General features: G+C 35.9%; 3 protein-coding genes across 5 annotated transcripts; 2 read left to right on the top strand and 1 right to left on the bottom strand.

Annotated features, from left to right (window-relative positions):
• Positions 1-12: 12 nt before the first annotated feature.
• LOC6649346 (protein kinase C-binding protein NELL2) lies at positions 13-1,311 on the top strand. The gene is made up of 2 exons (XM_002071322.4): positions 13-566; positions 634-1,311. Exons 1-2 carry the CDS (start codon positions 86-88, stop codon positions 1,221-1,223), a joined length of 1,071 nt encoding a protein of 356 aa, XP_002071358.2. The 5' UTR covers positions 13-85; the 3' UTR covers positions 1,224-1,311.
• On the bottom strand, positions 1,186-23,020 carry LOC6649344 (pre-mRNA-splicing factor ATP-dependent RNA helicase PRP16). Of its 2 annotated transcripts, XM_002071320.4 has the most exons (5): positions 21,064-23,014; positions 20,796-20,989; positions 2,217-3,129; positions 1,979-2,120; positions 1,186-1,913 (listed from the first exon to the last, which is right to left on the bottom strand). In XM_002071320.4, exons 1-5 carry the CDS (start codon positions 22,931-22,933, stop codon positions 1,316-1,318), a joined length of 3,717 nt encoding a protein of 1,238 aa, XP_002071356.1. In that variant the 5' UTR covers positions 22,934-23,014; the 3' UTR covers positions 1,186-1,315. The 2 variants fall into 2 exon arrangements, with proteins under 2 accessions (XP_002071356.1, XP_023035365.1); XM_023179597.2 differs by lacking the exons at positions 1,186-1,913; positions 1,979-2,120; positions 2,217-3,129 and adding an exon at positions 7,638-7,805 and having other exon boundaries at positions 21,064-23,020.
• On the top strand, positions 12,050-18,525 carry LOC6649345. 2 transcript variants are annotated; one of them, XM_002071321.4, is made up of 4 exons: positions 12,050-13,181; positions 16,596-16,774; positions 16,857-16,961; positions 18,121-18,525. In XM_002071321.4, exons 1-4 carry the CDS (start codon positions 12,563-12,565, stop codon positions 18,214-18,216), a joined length of 999 nt encoding a protein of 332 aa, XP_002071357.2. In that variant the 5' UTR covers positions 12,050-12,562; the 3' UTR covers positions 18,217-18,525. The 2 variants fall into 2 exon arrangements, with proteins under 2 accessions (XP_002071357.2, XP_023035366.1); XM_023179598.2 differs by having other exon boundaries at positions 12,051-13,181; positions 18,105-18,182.
• Positions 23,021-23,067: the final 47 nt, after the last annotated feature.

Below are 23,067 nucleotides of genomic sequence, written 5' to 3'. Positions count from 1 at the left end.
TTCTAACGGTTAACGAAAATTGCATTCTGTTGCGCAACCGCATTTGAAGTTTTAAGAGGTTGAAAATTTTTCGTGAAAAAAAGAAATGCACATGGCACGACTTAAATACTTAACTTTGCTACTACTAATGGCAACTTGTGGCATGGCAATGGAACTGCTGGAATTATCCTGTTCCACAGATGACCATTGCTCACAATTGGAACGTGGAAAATGTCGAAATTCCGTTTGCATTTGCACAGCACGTGATACTCAAGAAGAGGAGCCTTGCCATCCCATAGAAGATTCCCAGAAACTGACTAATATTGTTGGTGGGCCATGTCCCTGTAAGCAACCGCATACCGAATGCATCGAGATGGAACAACAGCAGAAGCAGTGCTTCTGCGCCGAGGGCTATATACCTAGTGTGGATCGACGACGCTGCCTGCCGGAGAAAGTTGAATTGGATGGACATTGTGAATTGGATGCCCAATGCCAGAGGGCGGAGACATTTAGTGTTTGCCATCAGAACCGCTGCTTGTGCAAGACAAACTTTGAGCCGCATCAACAACGTTGTCGAGCCGTTATAGGTAACTAAACTTAACTAGTTTTTTCCAATGTGAGTTTCATATAAACCTATCTATGCTGCATTCACAGATGTCAAGTGCTTAAACAACACGGATTGCGAAACATTCGGGGCGTCTGTCTGTATGCCCAATATTTCAAAGTGCCTCTGCTCCATTGATCAAGTCCCCAATCGCAATATGACCAAATGCATAGCGGGTGTTGCCTACGGTGAGAATTGTAGCCATAACCTAACATGCCAGTTAACCCTAGGAGCCGCCGGACAATGTCACGAAAAAGACCATCGCTGTGCTTGCCGTGCTATGCATTATCCTAGAAGACAAGTGCCGGCACAACTTAAGGAAGAAAGCCAGGAAATTGCTAATAAGGATGTTATTTGTCGACCCATTGTACTTTTTGGTGCCTACTGCCGCAACGATAGCGATTGCCAGGAGAATCATGCCATGAAAACGCAAAAGGAACAGGATCAGGAGATTCAACTTCAGACACCGAATTCCATGCGATGCATGTGGGGCGAATGTCGATGCAGCGATAACTACACTCTTGTGGATAACGACAAATGTGTAATCAATGGGGGAGCACACGCTTTCCATTTGCCGGCAATATTCTTGATACTGATTGGCATCACTTTACATAAGATGATATTTATTGAGGGAATATAAAACAACATTTTCAATCTTATATTATGAATGTGTTACTCTTAATGTACTAAAAAAAATATATGTATGTATACTCTTTATTTTGTGTTAACACTTTAGAGTCCAATCCTTGCCGGGGTTCGTCGGGGCGTGGCATTGCCAGGTGTGGCAATCTCCTGTTTGGCTGCCAATTGTTCTTCCCGTTGCGCTGCTTGCTGTTTCCGCTCCAACATTTCCTGCTCGGCCTGTAACATTTGCTCCTCCATCTCTTTAAGATGTTCGGCGGCTTGCTTCTTCTTACCCCGACCACTGCGACCGGACTCTTTGACGGAAAAGAACATGGGGCCCAATTCCGCCAGCCAATAGCCATCCACAGCCGTTGCACATTGCATATACTCTTTGGCCGTCATGATCAACTCATGATAGACCACATAGTCGGGTGTGGTGCCCAGGCCAAAGAGAGCGGAAGTCGGATGCAGATGACAAGGCATTCCTGTACGCAGATTAACATACTCGCCAATACCCTTGAGTCGAGCAGCCTGATAAAAGTAGGCCGAGCAAATACATTTTCGTACAATATCCCAATCGGTGCCGCAGGATTTGACATTCATCTTCTGCTGTGTCATAATGTCCTTCAATTGTTGGCGCACTTCGCGAACTTTGCGCATTGCTTTGATGTGTATAAAGTGCTCGTTGCACCAAGTGGAGCTGTAACTATTGTTGAAGGAAGCAGGCGGAGTCAGTTCCTGGGAGAAAGAATACTATAAACGATTACTTACCTATTCTGCTTCCATTGTAAATAAACATTGAGGTAGGTTAAATGGTCGGATTCGGGCACTTGAAATTTTTCACGGACCCCATCAGCCTCCTCCTCACGTCCTTTGGGTCGATAGAAAATTGAAGGCACCGACAACATGGAAACTGCCAAGAGAGAGAGAGAGAGAGAGAGAGAGAGAGAAAGGGAAATCCATCCAAATTAATAGAATATTAACTTAGGAGAAAGGAATATGCACTTACCTATAATAAGCACCTCGCTGCTACATTCCATTTGACAAGCGACAATAAGCATTTGACATTGCGGCGGATCTAATGGAAATTCAGCCATTTGGCGACCCAATGTGGTCAACCCACCGGTATGATCTAAGGCTCCCAAAATCCACAGCTGATAAAGCGAATTCAGAATATTATCCTGCGGTGGCGGATCCATAAAGTGAAAATGTAAAAGGTCAACAACGCCCAGTGACTTCAATAGCAAAACCGTATTGGCCAAATTGGTCCGTTGTATCTCTGGTACTGTGAGGGCTAGCAGCTCATCCTTGTACTGACGTTGTGTGTACAAACGAAAGGCCTGACCAGGACCTGTTCGGCCAGCTCGACCTGATCTCTGATTGGCATTCGCTTGCGAAATCGGATAAATCTGCAGGGCATCCATACCGATGCGAGGATTATAGACTTTAAGCTTACAATAACCAGAATCGATAACATATATAATGCCATCGACCGTCAGTGAAGTCTCCGCTATATTGGTAGCCACCACACATTTGCGTACACCGTCGCCGGATTTTTGAAAGATTTTCGCCTGCAAATCGGATGGCAATTGCGAATAAATTGGCAAAATACTTAATACCGGGGCATTATCGATTTCGGCCAAACGTTCCTCAAGCACCTCGCATGTCACTTCGATATCTTCCTGGCCGGGCATAAAGATAAGCATGTCACCCTCATTGGGAGTCAAATGCACTTGCAGGGCCTGCTTCACTGCCGATTCAACATAATCTTCGCATGCATTTTTACTGAACATCACATCCACCGGAAACGTACGACCCGGTATAGTAAATGTCGGTACATTGCCAAAGAACGTTGCAAACTTTGTCGAGTCCATGGTAGCCGATGTAACAATCAATTTCAGATCATGACGTCGTGCAACAATCTGTAAGATTTTAAGAGATACACAAAGCAATTAGTTTTTAACCCACTACTAAAAAATATATTCGCCTAAAATATGCATCCGAAATTCAATGGGTTCGAAAATAAACTAGTTTGTTATCTCCTCTTCGTACAGTGTATACACAAGTCGGCATAACGACTTATTTCCTTTATCTATTATATCAAAACAGAGTTTGAACCAACTTGGTGTGAATAAAAAGTACGAGTTTATAAGATTTTAAATCATAGGCTAAAGAATCCATAGTTGTAATGGGCATATCAACATATTTAACGCTAAAAGTAGTTGGGGAAAAAAGAACATTAAAGCTTTTATATTGATCCATTTGGGATAAAACTCGTCTTAATTAAGTTAATGTTAACTATCGAATCTACATTATAGAGCTGAAAAATGGGAAAACTTTGCCCCTTGAAGTACGCAATAAGATGAAGAAAAATTTCTTTGTTTTGAATAAATTGATAACTTCTCGTATCAATTGTTGGGGATTTTTTTTTATCCTCAGGACATTCTAAAATTTTGTTTTGTGTCTCAAAAAACGAGTTCTTGGGCCGCTTAGACGATACAGTTCAACCAGGCCTAGACCCACTTTTGATAATATATGATATTGGTGATTGATTCTAATGAATTCGATAAACACATAAGCCTATAATTAGTACTGAAATTCTCTCTTTTAGGAGACAATAGAGCTACAAAACACAGCAACAAAACAAAAATGACGTATTTCATCTGTACATGGTCAAAGACTTTATCCTTTCGTTCAATGCAAACTTCTCACACTTTTGGCAAAAGAAAAAACTCTAAAAAGAATTAACAAAAAAAGCTTTCAAAATATCATAAATTATTGAAATAATATTGAAACATTTTGTCTTATGTTCTCATATGATAATTGATTGGCCCTAATCAGGAAAATTGTGCAAAAAGATCATTAAGCAAAATTTGAACAAAAAGGCATTCACAGTGATGACAGGATCAATATCATATGTCTAAAAGTATAGTGTGTGTGTGTGTGTGTGTGTGTGACAATGGTTTTATCTATATATATTCTGTTTTTTATTTAAAAGATATAGTTGAATACTAAAATATTTATAGCCTATTTATATAAGTACTAAAATTTGTGGCATTGCTATCATCTACAAAATTGTTGGCCAAGTGCCTAAAAACCGAATGAAAACAAAAACAACAACAATAACAACAAAAAAACTAGGAAAAAATTGTATCTGTTTGTCATTTTGAATTATTTTTTTGATGGCCAAGAAGTGGTTTTCCTATAGTTCTATATTGATTCAAATCGCGCACACACACACACACACACACACACACACACACACACACACACACACACACACACACACATACACACATACATTGAATGTATTTACGTATATATTATATTTAATTACTCTTTAGTCACAACAATCTAGAAGAAATTGCATTCAAATATTTCCAACTCAAGTGGCCTGGTTTATTCGTTATCAGAATAAAGATTGGTATAGATATAGGGCGTATATACATATGTATATACTTATTATATACATGTATGTATATAGGCTGCAATCTTGCCATTTAGTATTATACGACTTTAAGCGAATTAGACCCAATATCAGCTGATATGTGTTTAAACTTGTGATCTTTAGTCACTGCATTTTATAACTTTCGCACACAAATTAAATTGTTGTTGTTATAAAACACACAATAATAAATCATAAATCATTCTTTAAATAAAAATCAATTGACCTAGCACTTCCCCTTACACACACATTAAAAATAGAGAATTACTATCAATAATCAATTGATAATGATAGGTAGTATTGGATAGTCAGATTCTTAACAGTTTAAATTGGGTTTTGATGGATGCCATCTCAATCTAGCCATTTCTGTTGTTATGTTTCTAAGGATCTATATACGTTTACCTAATACTCTTTAGATAGGAGATGGGAATGCTGAGTAAGAGTTTCTGGTGACTTTTTTAAGATGGGCCATGGGCAAATAATGGCAAAGTATGTATATAGAATGGAAAATTCCAGTTCCGGATTAGCATCTAGCAAGATTAGCAAAAACGCCCGCTCTATCAGACTAGCTATTCAAAGAATTCTGATCTTGGAAACTGACTAAAATGTAATTTAAACAAATTCCGAAAATTCTTAACAACTCTTTACTTTGCAAATCTGTAACTTTGCCAAATTTTAACCAATTTTCGAAAGTGATATTTATTTTGAATGGTAAAACAAGCTACCTATTATGTTATCTTTTCTAGCGAGGTTTAGAAATACGAATTAACAGCAAAATATTCCTTAATTTCATGTAGCTAGAGTCAATTTTTAAAGTATTTGAAAACAGCATGTCTTTATTTCCTAGTTGATGTCTTTGATTAAATTGACGATACTTTTAATAGAATATTCATTTAAATATTCTTGTATTATATAAGATTTTTTTATATTATGAGTTTAAAATGACTTTCACTTTTGAAATCATTAACATTGTTATAATAATCATTCGAATATATATGGGCACATTGTGCGTATACGTTATATTTGCATAAATAATGCAAAATGACGTAGAAGAGAAAATTGGAACCTCCACAAGTCGCTACAAATATTTCCTCTTTAATATACCTTATATAGAGGAGTATTATGTATTTTCCCAGATAAATAATATAGTTCTTGCTTTCCAATTTGTCCTGCCCTTGCCTCAATAAAGCGGACATACATATATGTATGTATCTATATCTATATATATATGTATATATGTATGTAGATGCTTGCATGCAGCATGAAGCGTGGGCGGTTTCGTATGAATTATTCGAGACTGATGAACTGTGTGTGGTGCATTTACTCTCAGTCGAACAAAGTCATTGAACAGAAATCGAAGGATACTATAACCTCAAAAAAGTTTTTTCCCGACATAAATTGAGACAGGGGCGCCGACATGATAAGAAAGACGAAATTGCACATACATATGTATGTACATACATATGCATTTCATGAATCAAAATTTTTAATACTCCAATAAATTTTTAACATTATCGTTCGTGGCGCATTATTTATTAACTAGCATTTCACTAAATACTTCAATCGATTGCTCTTTGTGGAATGAAGTGAGTAAGACCCACTGTGCAAAAACATTTCATTTCTGGAGGTGTGGCATTAATACAAAAATAAGTTATCGTTGATTTTTGTTTTGGTTTCTCTTGTGTTTATTTATTTTTTTTTTTTTATATATTTTTGGCAAAACTACAAAAACAAATGAGAAAATGCAAACAAAAAAAAAAAAGAATGCAAAACGACAAAAATATAAGACAAAAAATTCAAGAAATATTTTAGCAAACAATAACAACAATGGCGAAGATTGTTGTTTTGCATTTTTTTGTTTCGTCTTCTTTTATTTTTTTATTTTTTTTTTTTGCATATTTTGTTTTTATCCGCATATTTGCAAGGCAAAGACAAAAAGAAATGACAAAACAACAATGGCAAACGAGTTATAAGCAAAAACAACATGCAAAAGTGAAGGCGAGCAAAGAGTCCGAGAGAGAGAGAGAGTGCGAGTGGGACGACCAAGAGAGGGGTAGGAGCACATGCATAGCCCCAACTGAGGTGAATACACTGTACAAAGGGGGCAGGGGAAAGAGCAAGAGTAATTGAGACAGACTGAGCTTCTCTCTCCCTCTCTAGCGCGCGCTCTTTCTCTCTCTCTCTCTCTCTCTCTCTGTAATCATCTCCCACTCACAGTCTACTGCAAAACCGGCAAAAAACAAAAATAAAATTATAAGTACAAACATACATATGTACATACATATGTACATACATGCATAAACATGTATGTACATTTTGAAAAAGACTCTGCAACAGCTGTTATAAAGTCCTTCCGCCATGTGATGCGATCAGCAAAGAGAACTACTACAACTACACATTTATTTCTCTCTCTCTCTATCTCTATCTTTCACTCTTTTACCATGTCTATCGTATTCATTTGATACAGGAACTTAGCTTTCAATGGACAAAGACGTGGGTAAGCTTTAAAGTTGCCCAAAGGCCTATAGTCGACCCATCATTTATTCAACAATAACGTATACGCACGGTGTGACAGCTAAATTGATTATACATATTCAAGCTAATATTCATATGAAAAACATAATCAAGAACCAGCAAAAACTTTTCCGAAAATCTCCAGAAGCTCAATGATCATAACACATTTTCAATGCTAAAACTAGTTGAGAATTACAACTAAACCTGAAACTTTGATTTTTCTAGTTTTTTCACGTTGAGTTTTAACTTACTTAGAGTTTTTCTACATTTATCCTGAGAGGCAACAGCTGTCCCGCTCAAGAGACATTTTTGAAGCCGCAGAAGCTCTTCGAAAGCCGAGCTAAGTCCTGTCTAGGACTTGGCTAGCTACCTTTTTACAATATGCTGCCAATCTCAAGACTATAATCAATAAGTCTCTGACAAACTATTTATACACTCTTCGTATTTATCCAAGAAAATTATTTTGTATATTTTTCATTATATTTTCTATCTCTCCCCTACTTTTTTGAATTGCTTCCATATTTTTGTTGTTGTTGTTGTTTTCTTGATTCGCTTTTTTTTTCTGCGGTCATAAGATAGCTGCTGCTGCGACTGCGACTGCGGCAGTGGCTGAGGCATAGACAGAGACAGTGGCTGCATCTGAAAATAGAATGAATACAGTAGCACATGACAGATATCTATGTACATACATGTACATGTATGTATGTGTGTATTTCATAAAAAAATAAATACATATCCATGTAAGATTGATGTACCTAGCAGTAAATTACATACATACATATGTATATAGTATGAATTTCTGATGTATTGAACTGAAGTCAACTGGATTAATATTGTATTGTTAATGTCATTGTTCGATAAATATTCTTGCCATTCTCTATACGAATTTCTTTATATCATTTACGATTTTTTGTATTTATGGCGCTAAACTTGAAGAATGTTTCAACTATTTTTGTGATTAGGTACCAAACAAACAACCGGCATGCGGGAAATGATCGCTATATTCAGAGCCAAGAGAACCAAGAACTGAGACCTGACACGAGCACAAAGTCCGGTTATTACCAGATAGCAATGGCATTTGCCGGTAAAAGCCGCAAAGCGCGAAGACTTTAAGTCAAATGGACTTACAATGCAAAGTCAAAAGCAAAACGAGTTTCAGATACATCACATTCAACCAAACACTCTTTCGCACTCACACAAATGCATGTATGTATGTGTACATAGTATCTATGTATGTAAATAAGTAGATAGCTACGACGATATATATTCCATTTGTCAACCGTTGGAGCTCAGTGTCTAAGCACAGCCGACAGCTAGTCTTGGCCATAATTTATGCAACCCACTGGGCCACAAAAGCCGTGCATTCTGCTATCGAGTGATTGTCTATGAATGGGGTTTGATGGTGGTGGTGGTACTGGTGCTGGTACACACACACACACAAACAGTGATAGAGCCACTAATTATAAGAAAACTGAAGCAAACATTGAACAGTTGCGCCAACCCACAACAATACCTTATTCTTGGCCATAAGTTATAAGCAAATAATTATTGTCGCATTGTCAACGTTGACAGAACATTTAACTAACAGAACATTTTTAAAGGCATATGAGTGGGTGGGTGATACGTGATCATCTCCTAGCCGCAATATATCCAAAGTATCTATATATTATAGACCATCTAACCTCGTAAATTTTTCGGCATTGTCTCCGACGACAGAAGAAATATTTAATATCATAAATATATGTACATATGGAATATATAGACCCGTTGGTATGTATTTATGTATTTCTGGCTTATTTGCTACCCTTCTAGCCTATCTGGCGTGTAACTGCACATTGTGAATTATTGGCCTTTTGGGCACTGACCTAAACATTCATTCATTTAACTCGGGTCCGCATTGCTAATTGCATTACACAACTTACAATACAAATTAAGTAAATTACACCCAAGTCCACATTATTATAGTTTAGTCTATGCATAAGTTCTTATTCCAGGAAGTAAATAAATGTTCAAAACAGTTCTTAAAGGATTGTATGCAATTAGAATCGATTGATTTTTGGCATGTTTATAGAATTAAGTCTATTGGCAAAAAAAAAACTTTAGGCCAATTGGATAAATAATTTTTTAAGGTCTTATAAAATTTATTTCAAACATTAAACACATTAATCTCGAAACTATATTTACAGCTTGTTGTGTGAGAATCATTTAATCAAATAGTATGAAATGATTCAATTTAAGGAATGTATGTACATGATAAAATATTAAATTAAATAAAGCCTAAGAGTCCGAGGAATTTTTATCAATTTTTATCAATATCTCACTATGACTAAGAGCACTATGGCCTACAGTGTAAGTTTTTTTTTGTAGTAGTAGTTGTTGTTGTTGTTGTTGTTGTTGTTGTAGTCCGTAACTCTCTCAGCACATTCTCGCGTTTAGTATTCAGTCAAGGTTAAACTATAAATAGATATGGAGAAAAAAACAACAACAACAATAACAACAACAAACAACAAACTTAACAAATACAAAAACTTGCAAAAGCTATTTTTAGCTGACGTCGACAACAACAATAATAACAACAACAACAACAACAACAACAGCAAAAACGACGACTGTAAAAAGAAAAAAAAAACAAACTCGAAACCAAATGAAACCCATAAAAAACCATATACAACAAATTAAACCGATTTGAAAATGCCCTTTCCTATATGTATGTATTTCGATACTCGCTATAGATGGAAATAGAGTCCACAAGGACGATTCGGAATCATTTGTCCTCATAGCTCATACGATCTATGCTTAATAGAGTGTTTTAATAACCGGTCATGGATGTCCAAGTTGTTTCTGTATGTATGTAGACAAATGTGCATTAAATGTAATCGTAGTATATACGATAATTAACTTTTTTTTTGCATTGCGTGGCCCAGTTTCAAGCTGATGCAATTTAATGGGTCACTTTATATTGCACCAAAAAGAAAACAGTAGTTACTACTACTACTATTACTTTCCATTATACTGCACACACACACACACACACACACACACACACACTCACACACCTACACACTTGAGGGAGGAAAAGTTTTTTGTTTTCTTTTCTAGTTTCACATTTACATACATATATGGAAAATAAACAACTTTGATAATAACCTTCAACTTTCTATGGCTAAGTGTTTGCCAGCCAACAACGACAGATACCTAAAAGTTGGATCAATAAATTGATCTTTAGGATTAAAGATTTGTTTATACATTAATATTTCATTATAATTATGTTTTCCCTATAATTAGTTTCTGTTGACTGTTCTTTCTTTTTATTATCTTAATAATTTCCATTCTTGGTATTAATCACAAAGTGATTTTATTTTTTTACCACCCATTAGTAATACGTGGCGTATACTTTTTATATGGGCGTGACGTATACGCATTTTTTTTTCTTTTTTGTTTACTAAGATTTTTGTTATGTGCATTGTTATAAAGATATATCAAATATCAAGTTTAACTTTATCCATTTTTAATGTTTTTAAGTTAAAACGGTATTCCAATCGGAAAATATAACTTAATATTAAGATTAAATGTTTTTTTTTTTAATTTTTTGAATTCGATATTACAATACGCTTATTATATATATTTATTTTTTTGTAAATATTGCATTAAAATGCTTATCTTTTCCAGGCTCAAGTTCGCCTCACATTTATGGCGTCTTAGAATATGTTTTTCTTAATGGGAACAACGATTATAATTATTTGTACTTGAGGTAGGCATATCAGATTTAAAATAACGGGAAAAGATTTGCTAACGATAGCTTGAAATACAAGCAAGTTATAAACACTTATCGTATGATTGCCCGATTTGAAGTCATTCATTGTGTATACACAAAACTGTATAAAGCTGAAGATGATGATCACGATCATGATGATTAAGAATTTGCTGAATATGATGAAAGTCTATATATTTTTTGATATTGGAGATTGTTTACGTCTTTGCCAAAGTAAGCAAACTTTTACAACAATCATTTGGATATTATATTATTGATACACAAACAAGCACACGCGCACCCACACCCACACACACAAACACAAAGATTCAGATTTATTCATCGCATGTGATCGATCATCAATAGCTATTTATTAGCACAATCATTATGGAAAATGGATAAACAATTTGTTTTCAATTTAGTCCATCACATATGTGAATCAAACCCAAGCTTTTATCGCACAAAAATGAAGTATCAACAATAAAGCAATACGATTTACTTATATATATATGTAAGTATTTACAAGAAAAAGTGGAGAGACGCCTATAATCTGTATGAATACATTCAAAAACCGCAAATATGTATCTCATTCACTTTGAGAGCGATTACATGTTTTAGTTCGCTATTCACGTACGGACATACTGATACCCATAAATGTACAATTGAATGTATAAATCTGACTTAATTAAGCATATAAACATCAATATTTGAATACCATTAAATTAGCAATTAAGCCACTAACGTGAATGTCCATTAAGAACCATAGATAAAAGATTTATTAGATAACAATTAATTAGTTTATGGAATAAAAATGTTTTATGATCAATTTTAATATGCAAATCCAGAATTATATATTTTCAATTTAATTTGCTATTATTTCTGGCCCAATGTGCAGTTCTAAAGGAATGTGTAACTCAAAGTTTATCATTTACCAGGGCTGTTAAATTAAGAACGAAAAAAGAACTCGAAGCAGCGAACAAACCGGCTTTGGCTATGTTATTAACAGACTCACGAATGAGCTTTCCATAACAGACTCGAATGTAAATTGCCTGTCCAAACTGTTAACGGGCAAACGCGAAACTAAAATAATCAGATTCAATCTGACTTTGAAGCGGGCGTCAAGTGCCAATGTTGCTGAAGCAAAAAAAAAAAAATAATAATATAGTCCTTGCGTTTTGCTTAGACTCAAATTAAAGCGTTTCTAAAACTCTGCCAATACTAATGGATTTATTTAGCAGTCTCAAAAACGTAATGTTAGTTAACAGCTCACGGTAAATGTTAATAAACAGAAAAATTGGAATTCTGTTAGCGGACTCAAAACTCGTAGCACAGTTCCAAAAAACAGGCTAGCACAGTTTTTGTTTTCGCGTAGCACAGTACCGAAAATCGGCTAGCACAGTTTTCAATTTCGTAGCACAGTTCCCAAAAAAATCAGGCCTAACACCAAATAGTGTGCGAATATCAAAGCAAAACAAAGAATCAAAATTACACCACAAAGCAGAGTGCAAGTTGTGTGCAACGGGCAAAGACAACGGCAACGGCAACGATAAAAGCAAAATCAACAGCAACACACAACGGCAAACGAAAATCTCGCGCGGAAAAGTGCATTTGCAAGTGAAAGTTTAGGGCGCCCACGCCCACCGCCATGAATCGGTCCAACAGTTTTGTTAGCTCCCTAAAATGGTGGCCCTTGCAGGGTCACAATAGTCAAGCCACACCAGCGACTCCTCCATCAGCATCAGCTATTGCCGCCGGTGGCGGATACTCACAGTCGGCACCCAGTTCGCCCACCTCCAATTGGCCACCACAGTTGCAGCAATACCACCACCACCACCAACCCCACCACAAAGCCGGTGGCGGAGGTGTTGGAGGTGCGGGAGGAGTTGTCAGTACCACATTCGGTAGCAGTGTGGCTGTTCAAAAGCTCCGTGAATCGAAATGGTTCAAGGCAGAGGAACAACGCATCTTTTGTGCGGTTGTCGAATGTGGATTTATTGTCGAAGTACGTAGTAGTGCTGCAGCAGCGGCTGCCACTGCTGCCGCAGCAGCTGCCGCAGCCGCGGCAAGTGATGCCGACTCTTTGGATTTGGAAATTGATTGTCCTTGTCCAGTGTCATCGGCATCGGCAGCAGTCCAACAAGCTCCATTAACATTAGTGATACCCCGCAATGGCAGCACTAGCATCAGTTTTTTGGAAACGCAGGATGAAAATGAAACGCCTGTGGCGTCATGGTATGGCATTGTCCTGTGCAAAGTGGCCAAAGGTGAGTAGAAAATGAGAAATTTTTGTTTGATTTATATATTTTCCTCCCACACATCCCCATTCCCATCACACATCCCTTTCTTCCGCACCCTCTATCAATCATAATCTTTAAGTATATCGAAGTAGGCAATTTCATTGTTCACTTTTGATGATTAATCAAACTTGAAGTGAGAGAGAGACGTCAGAGTAGGCTAATCTCACGGGTTTTGGTCAATAAATGTAGAGTATAGTGTGTGTAGTGGAATTTCAAAATGTCATTCAATAAACAACAACAAATAAATGTACATTCATATACATACATTTGTATATGTACGTACAAGGGCATAATTCTTTTATCTAATCGAAAAAGCAACAACAACAAGAAACATTGTCAACTGCGCAGAGCAGCAAGCGGGCAACCCGCGCAGCCCAGAGTTGACGTTGACGTTGACTCCAGACCGAAATACACACATACATTTACACAAATACATACATACATGCGATGCGGTGCGGTGCGACGACGACGACTACGAGTACATAAGCACGACCACCGACCACCATTCACAATGCTGCGCCGACAGCTGCTAGAACATTCCACAGTAATTTTGTGCGTGCGCATAAGCTCAAACAAAAATTATACTAACTGGCATTTGGGCCATATTAGTGGCAAGGATTTGCCTGACTTAGGCAAACAAGAGCTCACAAATCTTGTAAAACTTATAATTAATATCTATGTATATAACGCATCAAATATCATAAATACATCATTGATAAGATATTGTATGAACTTAAATTGCAATTGAATATTTTTCTCTATACCCTTTGCACTAACACTAAGAAGGGTATACTCATTTTAAGTCAAAAGTATACATATTTAATCTTGATCAGCACTACAAAACAAGCTGATATAACAATATTTCGAACACCTTTTTAAAGTCCACAATTAAAGTGATGAAATTGGATTACTAAAACTAAACTGTACATATCATAATAACGATCGATCGAAAATTGATTTTTTTTATACATACATATGTATGTACATATGTATGTATGTATGTATGTATAATAAAATGTTTCTTTGTCAAGTAATTGCAATCAAATTAAAAGTCTGACAGTTTAATAGTAAACGATGTAAAGTATTTGATCAAAAACAGTTGACTATATCATAATCTGTCATGAAAACTTATGGAAAAAATTACTTATGCATTAAATTACTTTTTCATAGAAAATTTGTCTCATTCTGTTAACTGTAGGTGGGGAAAAAGAGTATAGCAAAAACTTTTGTAAGGGTATAAAAATAACGGCACGTCTGATTTGTTATTTTGTTTCCCTTTGTTTCTACACCTCTAGTTAAAATTATCACAAATGTTTTGTGGATCAGGGAATATGAAAAAACAAAACATATAGAAGAGGTGCGACATTTTGTGGGTGTGTGTGTGTGTTTGTGTTGGGTGTGGTGGGTGTGCGGTTAAAATGTAACAAGTTGTATTATTTTTGTTTGCATATTCACCACATTGAGAGAGATAGAAAGAGAGAGAGAGGCGGCGGCACCAACATCTCGTGCGGCGGCTAATAACCCACCACACGTGCAGCAAATATTACAGACATGCACACACACTCACACACATGCATATATGTGTGTTCATCCAATTGGCACATACACACACAAACACCCACCCACCCACACAAACACAGCTAGTCCCGTATGATAAGCCAATTCCAATTGCAATTCTTCTATAACAAAAAGAGAGATAGCGTTTCCAATCAATAATCCAATTGGATTGCAGTTTGCTCTGTTTTTTTTATCCTGGACAAGTACATTGTAGATACAAATGTACATATGTATGTATGTAGTTAGTGTCAAGCTATGCGCATGCGTGCTTAAAAAAAGATATTTGAAATTTTTCGCACAATGTCACGTACAACATTTCACATCATGTTTTTTTTCATTGCACTTGTGAAGCGATAAGCAATCATTTTAAATATACTTATCCCTTTTTTTTTTTTTTGATATTATGCAAACAATTGAAATATGCCTTTTCCGCCCTCCTCCCCATAAAAACCAGGTGACATTCCGTTCATTAACCCAAACCACAGACAATGACAAGATTATCATCATCATCCGCAATCAATCTGTGAGCCGAGACTGAGACTGAGAATGTAATTTATGATAATGATGAGTTCACTGTAAATGCACTTTTATACTACTTAAAATATATATGTATGTATGTATATATGTATATGTACATATATGTATGTATGTATTTAGTGTATGTACACATAGTCTTGGTCAATTTCCCACGCCCTTTATATACACATTATCAGCGCAAAACGATTATTTAATTGCTGGCATAAGGTGTAAAAAACAATTTAAATAACAAAAATTAAAAAAAAAAATCTACACATTTGCTCACTTCCCTTTACTTTATTAAATTTGAAATAAAATGTAATGTAATAAAAACAAAACGTAAATTGAGGCAATCGAAAGCTAAAAACAGTGACATCTACAGTCAGCTCCATAATTGTACGGACTCTCTTTTTGCAAAGCAAATTAAGTTAAGCTTTTTTATTTTGAATTTTCTTAATATGCAACGGAAATATATACATATATATATATATATTTATATACTATATATTTCAGATTCCAATTATCCGTTTATTCGGATAAGAGTTTTGTCTGACAAAAAGTGAGTTTATTTTTTTTTTTTCTACTAACAAAACTGCCATTATTTCAAAAATGTTGGATGATAACAATTTTGCCTAGAAATTAATGGATTTTATACAATTTACTTAAGTTCAAAATCTCTTTAAAATTGATTTATTTTTATAGTTCTCAAAAAACAGTACCTGATTTTTCCAATACAAGAGATTCCAAGAAAGATCTGGGATTGGATTGGACTATCATATTAATCAGATTGAGTTTTATACCACTTTATACGAAATCCAATGGTTTTCTAAAGTAGAAAAAACTCATTCTTATTTTAAATTTGGATATTATCGGATTATCCAGATTGAATACAAAAAAAAAAAAACAATAATTAATGCTCTGATTGCAATGCTCCTCCTTGTGAACACAACAAAACTTTACTAAAGATCTAAGGACATAATTTTATTTATGGATTTCACGTTTATCCTTCAAAAAGAACTCTAATGCACCAAATCAGAATTCGCTTTTTTCTTGTGCTAATACTATTTAATATTGAATTTTTCTTTTTGGCATATTGTTTAGCAATATGTGAACTGAATGATATACATAAAAACATACTCTATATGCTTTTAAACTGCATAAATTGAAATACATACAAGCTATAGCTTGTATATAACATTGAGAAAAGGAAAGCCAAGCCACCTGTTGTCTATAAATAATTGCCTCAAATTGATACAACTATTAATTGATTTGTTCTTCCAATTTGTGTTATTGTTGGTTCAATTTTAGACAACAAACCAAAACCCGATACCATTGAGATATTTTCTGTGAAAATACGAGAAAATGGCACATACAAATTGATTAAAATGTCACTGGCCGATATATGGAGCCATGGATGGGAATTGCGTATCAATAATTTTGCCGACAAGGAAAAAATGCCACACAACGAAAAGGATATACGCAATCAGGTGAGAATGAAGGATAATTGAATTAAATGTCTGTATTATTTATTGCTCTTCTTTTTTTTTTGTTTGCTTTTGATTGTTACAGATATCCCTGGCGAGAAAGGCCAAACAGAGTCTTTGGAATAATAATAAGCATTTTGTATATTGGTGTCGTTATGGTAGTCGTCAGCAGGATGTTCGCAAGCGACAGGTAACGACGAGTGCGAATCATGTGCTGCTGCATTTGATTAATTGATTTAATCAACATACACAAACGCCCACACACACACACACACACCTCATATACATACACATACAAACATTTTGTATACATATAAATTGTATGTATGTGTAAAAGAAATATCAACATTTATCAATTCCTTTCGCCTCCACATGCATTAATATGTTTAAGTATAGCACCAACTACACACACACACACACACACACATTGTTTAAAAAATTATATTGTGATTGTATCTCCCGACTGAATCTGTGCAATCAAATTGAATACATATGCTAAATTTAACAAAACAAAAAATGCTAAAAAAAAAAAGAAGAACCAAAAAACAGAAACAACAGTGAAAAGTTAATACATACATTGAAATGCATTTCATCATATTTCGAAATTTTGAATTTTAATTCTTCCTTTCCTCCTAACTTAACCAATCTCTGTCCCTAGATCTCTCTTAATTCTTATAAATTTTTGTATTATTTTTTCATATTGAAAGAAACTTCATTCTATGTATATTGAGTTCTTATCATGTGATCAAGTCTGACCAACTGTCTAACAAAAAACAAATCAAATCAAAAATCAAAGTTAGGCTACTACAAAAAAATGGAGATAAAGAGAGTGTGTGAGAGAAAGAGAGAGAAAAAGACACAGAGACAGAGAGAGGGAGAGAATTACTTTTTTATCATATTTCTCTATTGCCATCTATATACAATTTGGAAAATTTCGAAACAAATTGCACATTATCACCTCTAAATAAACTACTGCCACTCCTCTTGCTTCTACTACATTAATTAAGCCTTTCCTTCTCCTCCTCCACAATATTTTCCCTCTGCTCTCCTCTTTTTGTCATTATTTTTTAAGCCAAAAATTTCACATTATTATAATTTCTCCATCATTTCGTATTAACTTTTTTTGTTGTTTCGTTTTCGTTATTGTTGTTGTTGGTCATATTGTTGTTTTCTTTTTTTTTTTCTTGGTTGTTTTTAGTTTAATTCTAAAATATTTCCTATTGCGCTGTCTCTATCATTTTGCAAAATTTCGAGATATATGTACATATGTATCTATATTCCGTTTCTGTTATGTTGTTTTGTTGTTTTTTTTTTTTTTTGTTCTTTTCACAAGTAAATCTATCTTACAGATATCGGAGTGCGTGAAATGGGGCAGCGTTGGCATGAATGCGGGCATGTTGCTGGTTCTAAATAATAGACAAAAAAGCTATTCCCACTCCAAGTAACTAAGATAAAACGTTTTTCCTAACTATCTATCTATCTATTGCCATTGTTCATTGTTTTATTTATATAACTCTTCAATTTGTTGTCACTGTTGTTTTTGGCCCAATTTTTAAGAGGAAAACCAAAAAAAAAAAAACAAAAAAAAAACATTCATACATCTTCTATCTATATGGTATAAATTAAGTGCCACTAAGTGATACCAGATCAGATGAGCAGCAATTCATTTGGTAGAAAACCCACACACTCAAAGACATACACTTTCATACACACACACACACACACACACACAGACCTGTACACATCTCCGTCAATTTAACTAAATTTACAATATATTAATATGATATCATAATAAATATATAGAATTAGACATATATCTATATAAATACTATTGTATTTGCTATTACATGACGGAGAGTGATAGAAGGAGAGAGATACACACACACACACACACACACAGAGAGAGAGAGAGACAGACACACACACTCTGAAATTTAAAAAGACTTATTTACTATTTGTTTGTTTATTTTTTTTTTTTTTTTTGTTTCATAAAATTATTATTAAAATACGTACATATACATAGATATCCAACCGAGTTTTTTTTTTGTTTTTTCATTATAAGAATACATTGAGAGTACTGAAGCTATTCTCGGATTTATAATAAACCCTTTGCAGTTACCTTTTTGGCTATAGACAATACGAATTATGACCATTAAAAGTATATTAGAGTAGTCCGATCCAAAGGAAATGCAGTCTTAGTATATATTAAACAAACAACAATTTGTTAATATTATATTGGACATAGGCAGCTAAATTATTCATCGAAAATTTACAATCTACACACACACACACACACACACACACACACATCTATAAAAAGTTATTTTGTTTTTATTTAAAAGGACTTAAAGACAGATCTCTAGATCGACTTAAATAATTGATATGAACCCAAAACCCTTCTGCCCAACCTCTGCAAAGGTATTCCAACTAAGGCCCCAAATTAATTACGATATATACACACATATATAGACTATATAAAATAAAGAATCAAGAAAAAATAAAAAATTACAGAAAAAAAAAAGGCAAAACATTTAATGTCACATCTATATGTATGTAAATTTAAGTTCTCTACACGTATACATACATATATACAGAGAGATAATGATAGAAAATAGATTTATAAAAAAAGAAAATTAAAACCGGACAATTGATAAGTGCATATTTTTTATGCTTGTCGCGTGGTGCTTAAAATCAATGCATGGAAAGGACTCAAACCCCTGCACACACACACACACACACACACACTCACACACATACACGAACATACAAATCACACACCCACACATAACCAATAAAGTTACATATTATAAGCCCCACGATATACATACATATATACATATACCTATATATATAATGACTTTTGTTTTTTTAGTATTCGTAAGCAATTTATAATATAAGCATATACATAAACCCATATATATATATATATATATATATATGTATTATATATTATATGTATTTATTATACTTAATCGATATCAAGATGATATATATACAACTTTTGGCAATGTTAAATTTAAAAAACATGAAAATCGTTTGTAAAATGCTTTATATTGATATTACTTATTATTAAATGTTTACCACAACAAAAAATTAACAAAGTCTTTTGTTTTCTTTTAAAAACAAACATAAAGTTGGGGATTTTGATTAGAAACGTGGCGAGGCATAAGGAATACTTTAATCAAGCAACAACTAATAATGTAATATGATCAATAACAAAAGATTAATGTGATGAAAACAAAGGTAAACCAAGAATTTTAAATGGACACCGCAGCTAAAGATCGTTATCCTGATCCTAAGTACAATCCTAGTGAGATATTCCTGATTTTTAATATTCCTAAAGTATTTAAATATTTCGAATAATTTCGAATACTGCAATACCGATTCTGTCGCATAAAATTTGGAATTCTTTTTCAGAAAGCATTAGTTAAGTTGTTTTATTTTTGCCAAAAGGCAATCTTATTTAAAAATTCAAGCAAAAATTGGTATTTTGGTATTAGCAAATCAAATTCTTTAATATTGATACGCTATTTCGCTCGTTTTTGATAGAAACAAGAACACTTAGGTGTACCCAGAAGTAAATAACGTCAACTTATTAACCCTGGACATGGATCCAAAACATATGGGCAAACTATACATGTTTTTAGACCTACATACATATATGTATTAATTATAATTAGAGAAAAGGTTTTTTAAAATGTTTACCTATAGTCTGCACTTTCTATTCGATCTATGTACATATATATCTTTATGTATCCTTCCCTCTATATTGGGGTAACAATTGAAATCATAAAACAGATAAGAAAAACCTCCTTAAGAGAAGTTATCGTTACCAAGATCTACTTCTGTTTAACTTTTGAACTGCAACTACCAATTTTAAGTAAACAAAACCCAAATTTTGAAGAAGGCAATTTTGGAATTAACAGAAAACTATTTGAGCAGAAGAATAAATAAACATAAATTTTTTATATATAAAGAGAGAGAGAGAGAGGGAGAGATAGGGTTGCAAATTATGTTGACTCACCTCGCGTAGTAGACCAAAGAGCACATCAGTTGACAGAGATCTTTCGTGAGCTTCATCCATAATGATGGCCGCATAGCTATCCAAGTCAGGATCACGAAGACTTTCACGCAACAAGATACCATCGGTCATATACTTAATAACCGTGCGCTCCGAAGTGCAGTCCTCAAAACGTATGGCATAGCCGACATCCTCGCCTGAAGGCAATAAAATAACATGGATTAGGAATGGCATATGGGATTTATATGAACGAAGAAGGAATATCTCTCACCCAGTTGTGTGTCCATTTCGTCAGAGACACGTTTCGCCACGGACATGGCGGCAACACGACGCGGCTGTGTGCAACCAATCATTCCACGTTTACTGTAGCCATCTTCGTGTAGATATTGGGTCAATTGTGTCGTTTTGCCGCTACCCGTTTCACCTACAATAATGATAACGGAGTTCTCTCTGATGACATTGAGCAATTCCTGGCGAGATGCGAATACGGGGAGAAAGCGACGCTGCTCGGAAATGGTTTTCTTGCGGGAGAACTCGCTTTTGCCACTAGAGTCCTGATCTCGCATGTGATCGGCAAATTTTTGATCCTTGCGATAGTCGGCAGTGTCTTTGTCCTTGTCAAAGCGGGCATCTTCATCATCTTGAGGCCTTTGCACGCCCATAATGTTACCCAGTTTGGTGCCACCCAGTTCCCAGTGCTTCTTTTGAGCCTTACGTCGTTCTTTCTGCTCCCGATAGGTGCGCACCAAAGCGCTGCCCTTTCTGGCCAACAGGGCCATGTCAGAGGTGGGATCTTTGACGGGCACCATTGGTTCCGGCTGCTTGGTGAATACAATGCGGCCATCCAGAAAGGGGGGAATAATATGATGCACCAGCAAATGTACCCTTTCCAGAGCCTCCTCATCAAAGTCGTCCGTTACGTTAATCGAGGTGACCACACCGGAGGTAAGCATTCGATTCCTTTCCCATAGCTCATTGTCTCGATTATTCTGCCGTTGCTGAGCGCTAATACGCTTTGTACGCTTCTGTTCGATTTGTTCTTCACGTTTGCGGAAATAATCGGAATTGGATCCTGAAAATGGATTGTTCTCATCGTCATAGCCCTGATCGATGTTGTACCACTCGCGATCGAGACGGCGCTGTTCCTCTTCCCAAAGATCACGGGACTCGACGTCATCGCCTTCGTTCCAAGGTGTAGCTCCCGTACGCTTTCGATCGTGGGCCCATTGATTGTAGCGATGAGCGGGCGTGGGTCGGGCACTGTCATCGGCATTGTGCCGGCGACTCCTGTTGCTGTATCGGCTGCTGCTCCTTACTGACCAATCGCTGCCGCCGCCGTGACGCCGTGGCGTGGGCATATCCCAGTCAGATTTGCGTTGACCATCCTCAGTTTCGTCGTCATCCCAACTGCTGTTGGTTATGCCGCCACCACTTCCACCGGGAGTACCCGGCTCTCTAGGTGTATGAACGCTGCGAACTGACAAGGAGCGATCTCTATCACGATCATGGCTACGATGCCGAGACCGATCACGGTCCCGGTCACGATCACGTTCCTCCCGATCTGCATCGCGATGACGCCGCTGCCTATCACGGTCACGGTCACGCGTTCTATCACGATCTCTTCTTCTATCGCGATCTCGATCCCAACTGCGACTTTCCGAAGAAGAGCCGCTAGATGATACTGCGTTGTGAGATTGTTTGCCTCTCTCCCTGTCGCGCTTTATATGCTCACGCAGTCGCTCCCTCGCCTTCTCGGAAACTCCGCCGGTGTGTGAAGGTGTCTCTACCTTGTGCTCTCGTAGCTGTCGGCTTAGTTTCTCGAAACTCTTTGTGTCAGGCTTCTTAAAAGCAAACTCACTGATACCCTCCGCGGCACCTGCTCCAGACGATGTGGTAGGTGTAGCTGCTCCGGCATCATCATACTCATTGTCCTTAAATGAAATTAAACGTTCGTTCCGCTCCTTCTCAGCCCGCCGTTTGGCAGCTAGCTTATCCAATCCCAACAGAGATGGTAAGGGAGAAAAGCCTCCTTTGCCTTTTGTTCCAGGGCTGGTTTTGATCTTTTTTATCACCAGGCCACCACGAACCTCCTGATCCTGTGTACCCTCCAGCCTATGCACACCTGCATCATCATCGGACATGATGCTAGTTATGCCACCGGTTTCCAATCCTCTTTATACTTCTTATCCACCTCCACAAAACCAAAACCAAAAAAAAAAAAAACACAAAATCCACCCAAGAGGAAAGTTTGGTCACACCTGAAGTGTATATTATC

This window comes from Drosophila willistoni (genome assembly GCF_018902025.1).
Source record: "Drosophila willistoni isolate 14030-0811.24 chromosome XL unlocalized genomic scaffold, UCI_dwil_1.1 Seg141, whole genome shotgun sequence".
NCBI classification, from domain to species: domain Eukaryota; kingdom Metazoa; phylum Arthropoda; class Insecta; order Diptera; family Drosophilidae; genus Drosophila; species Drosophila willistoni.
This window is presented reverse-complemented; position numbering and strand designations above follow the sequence as displayed.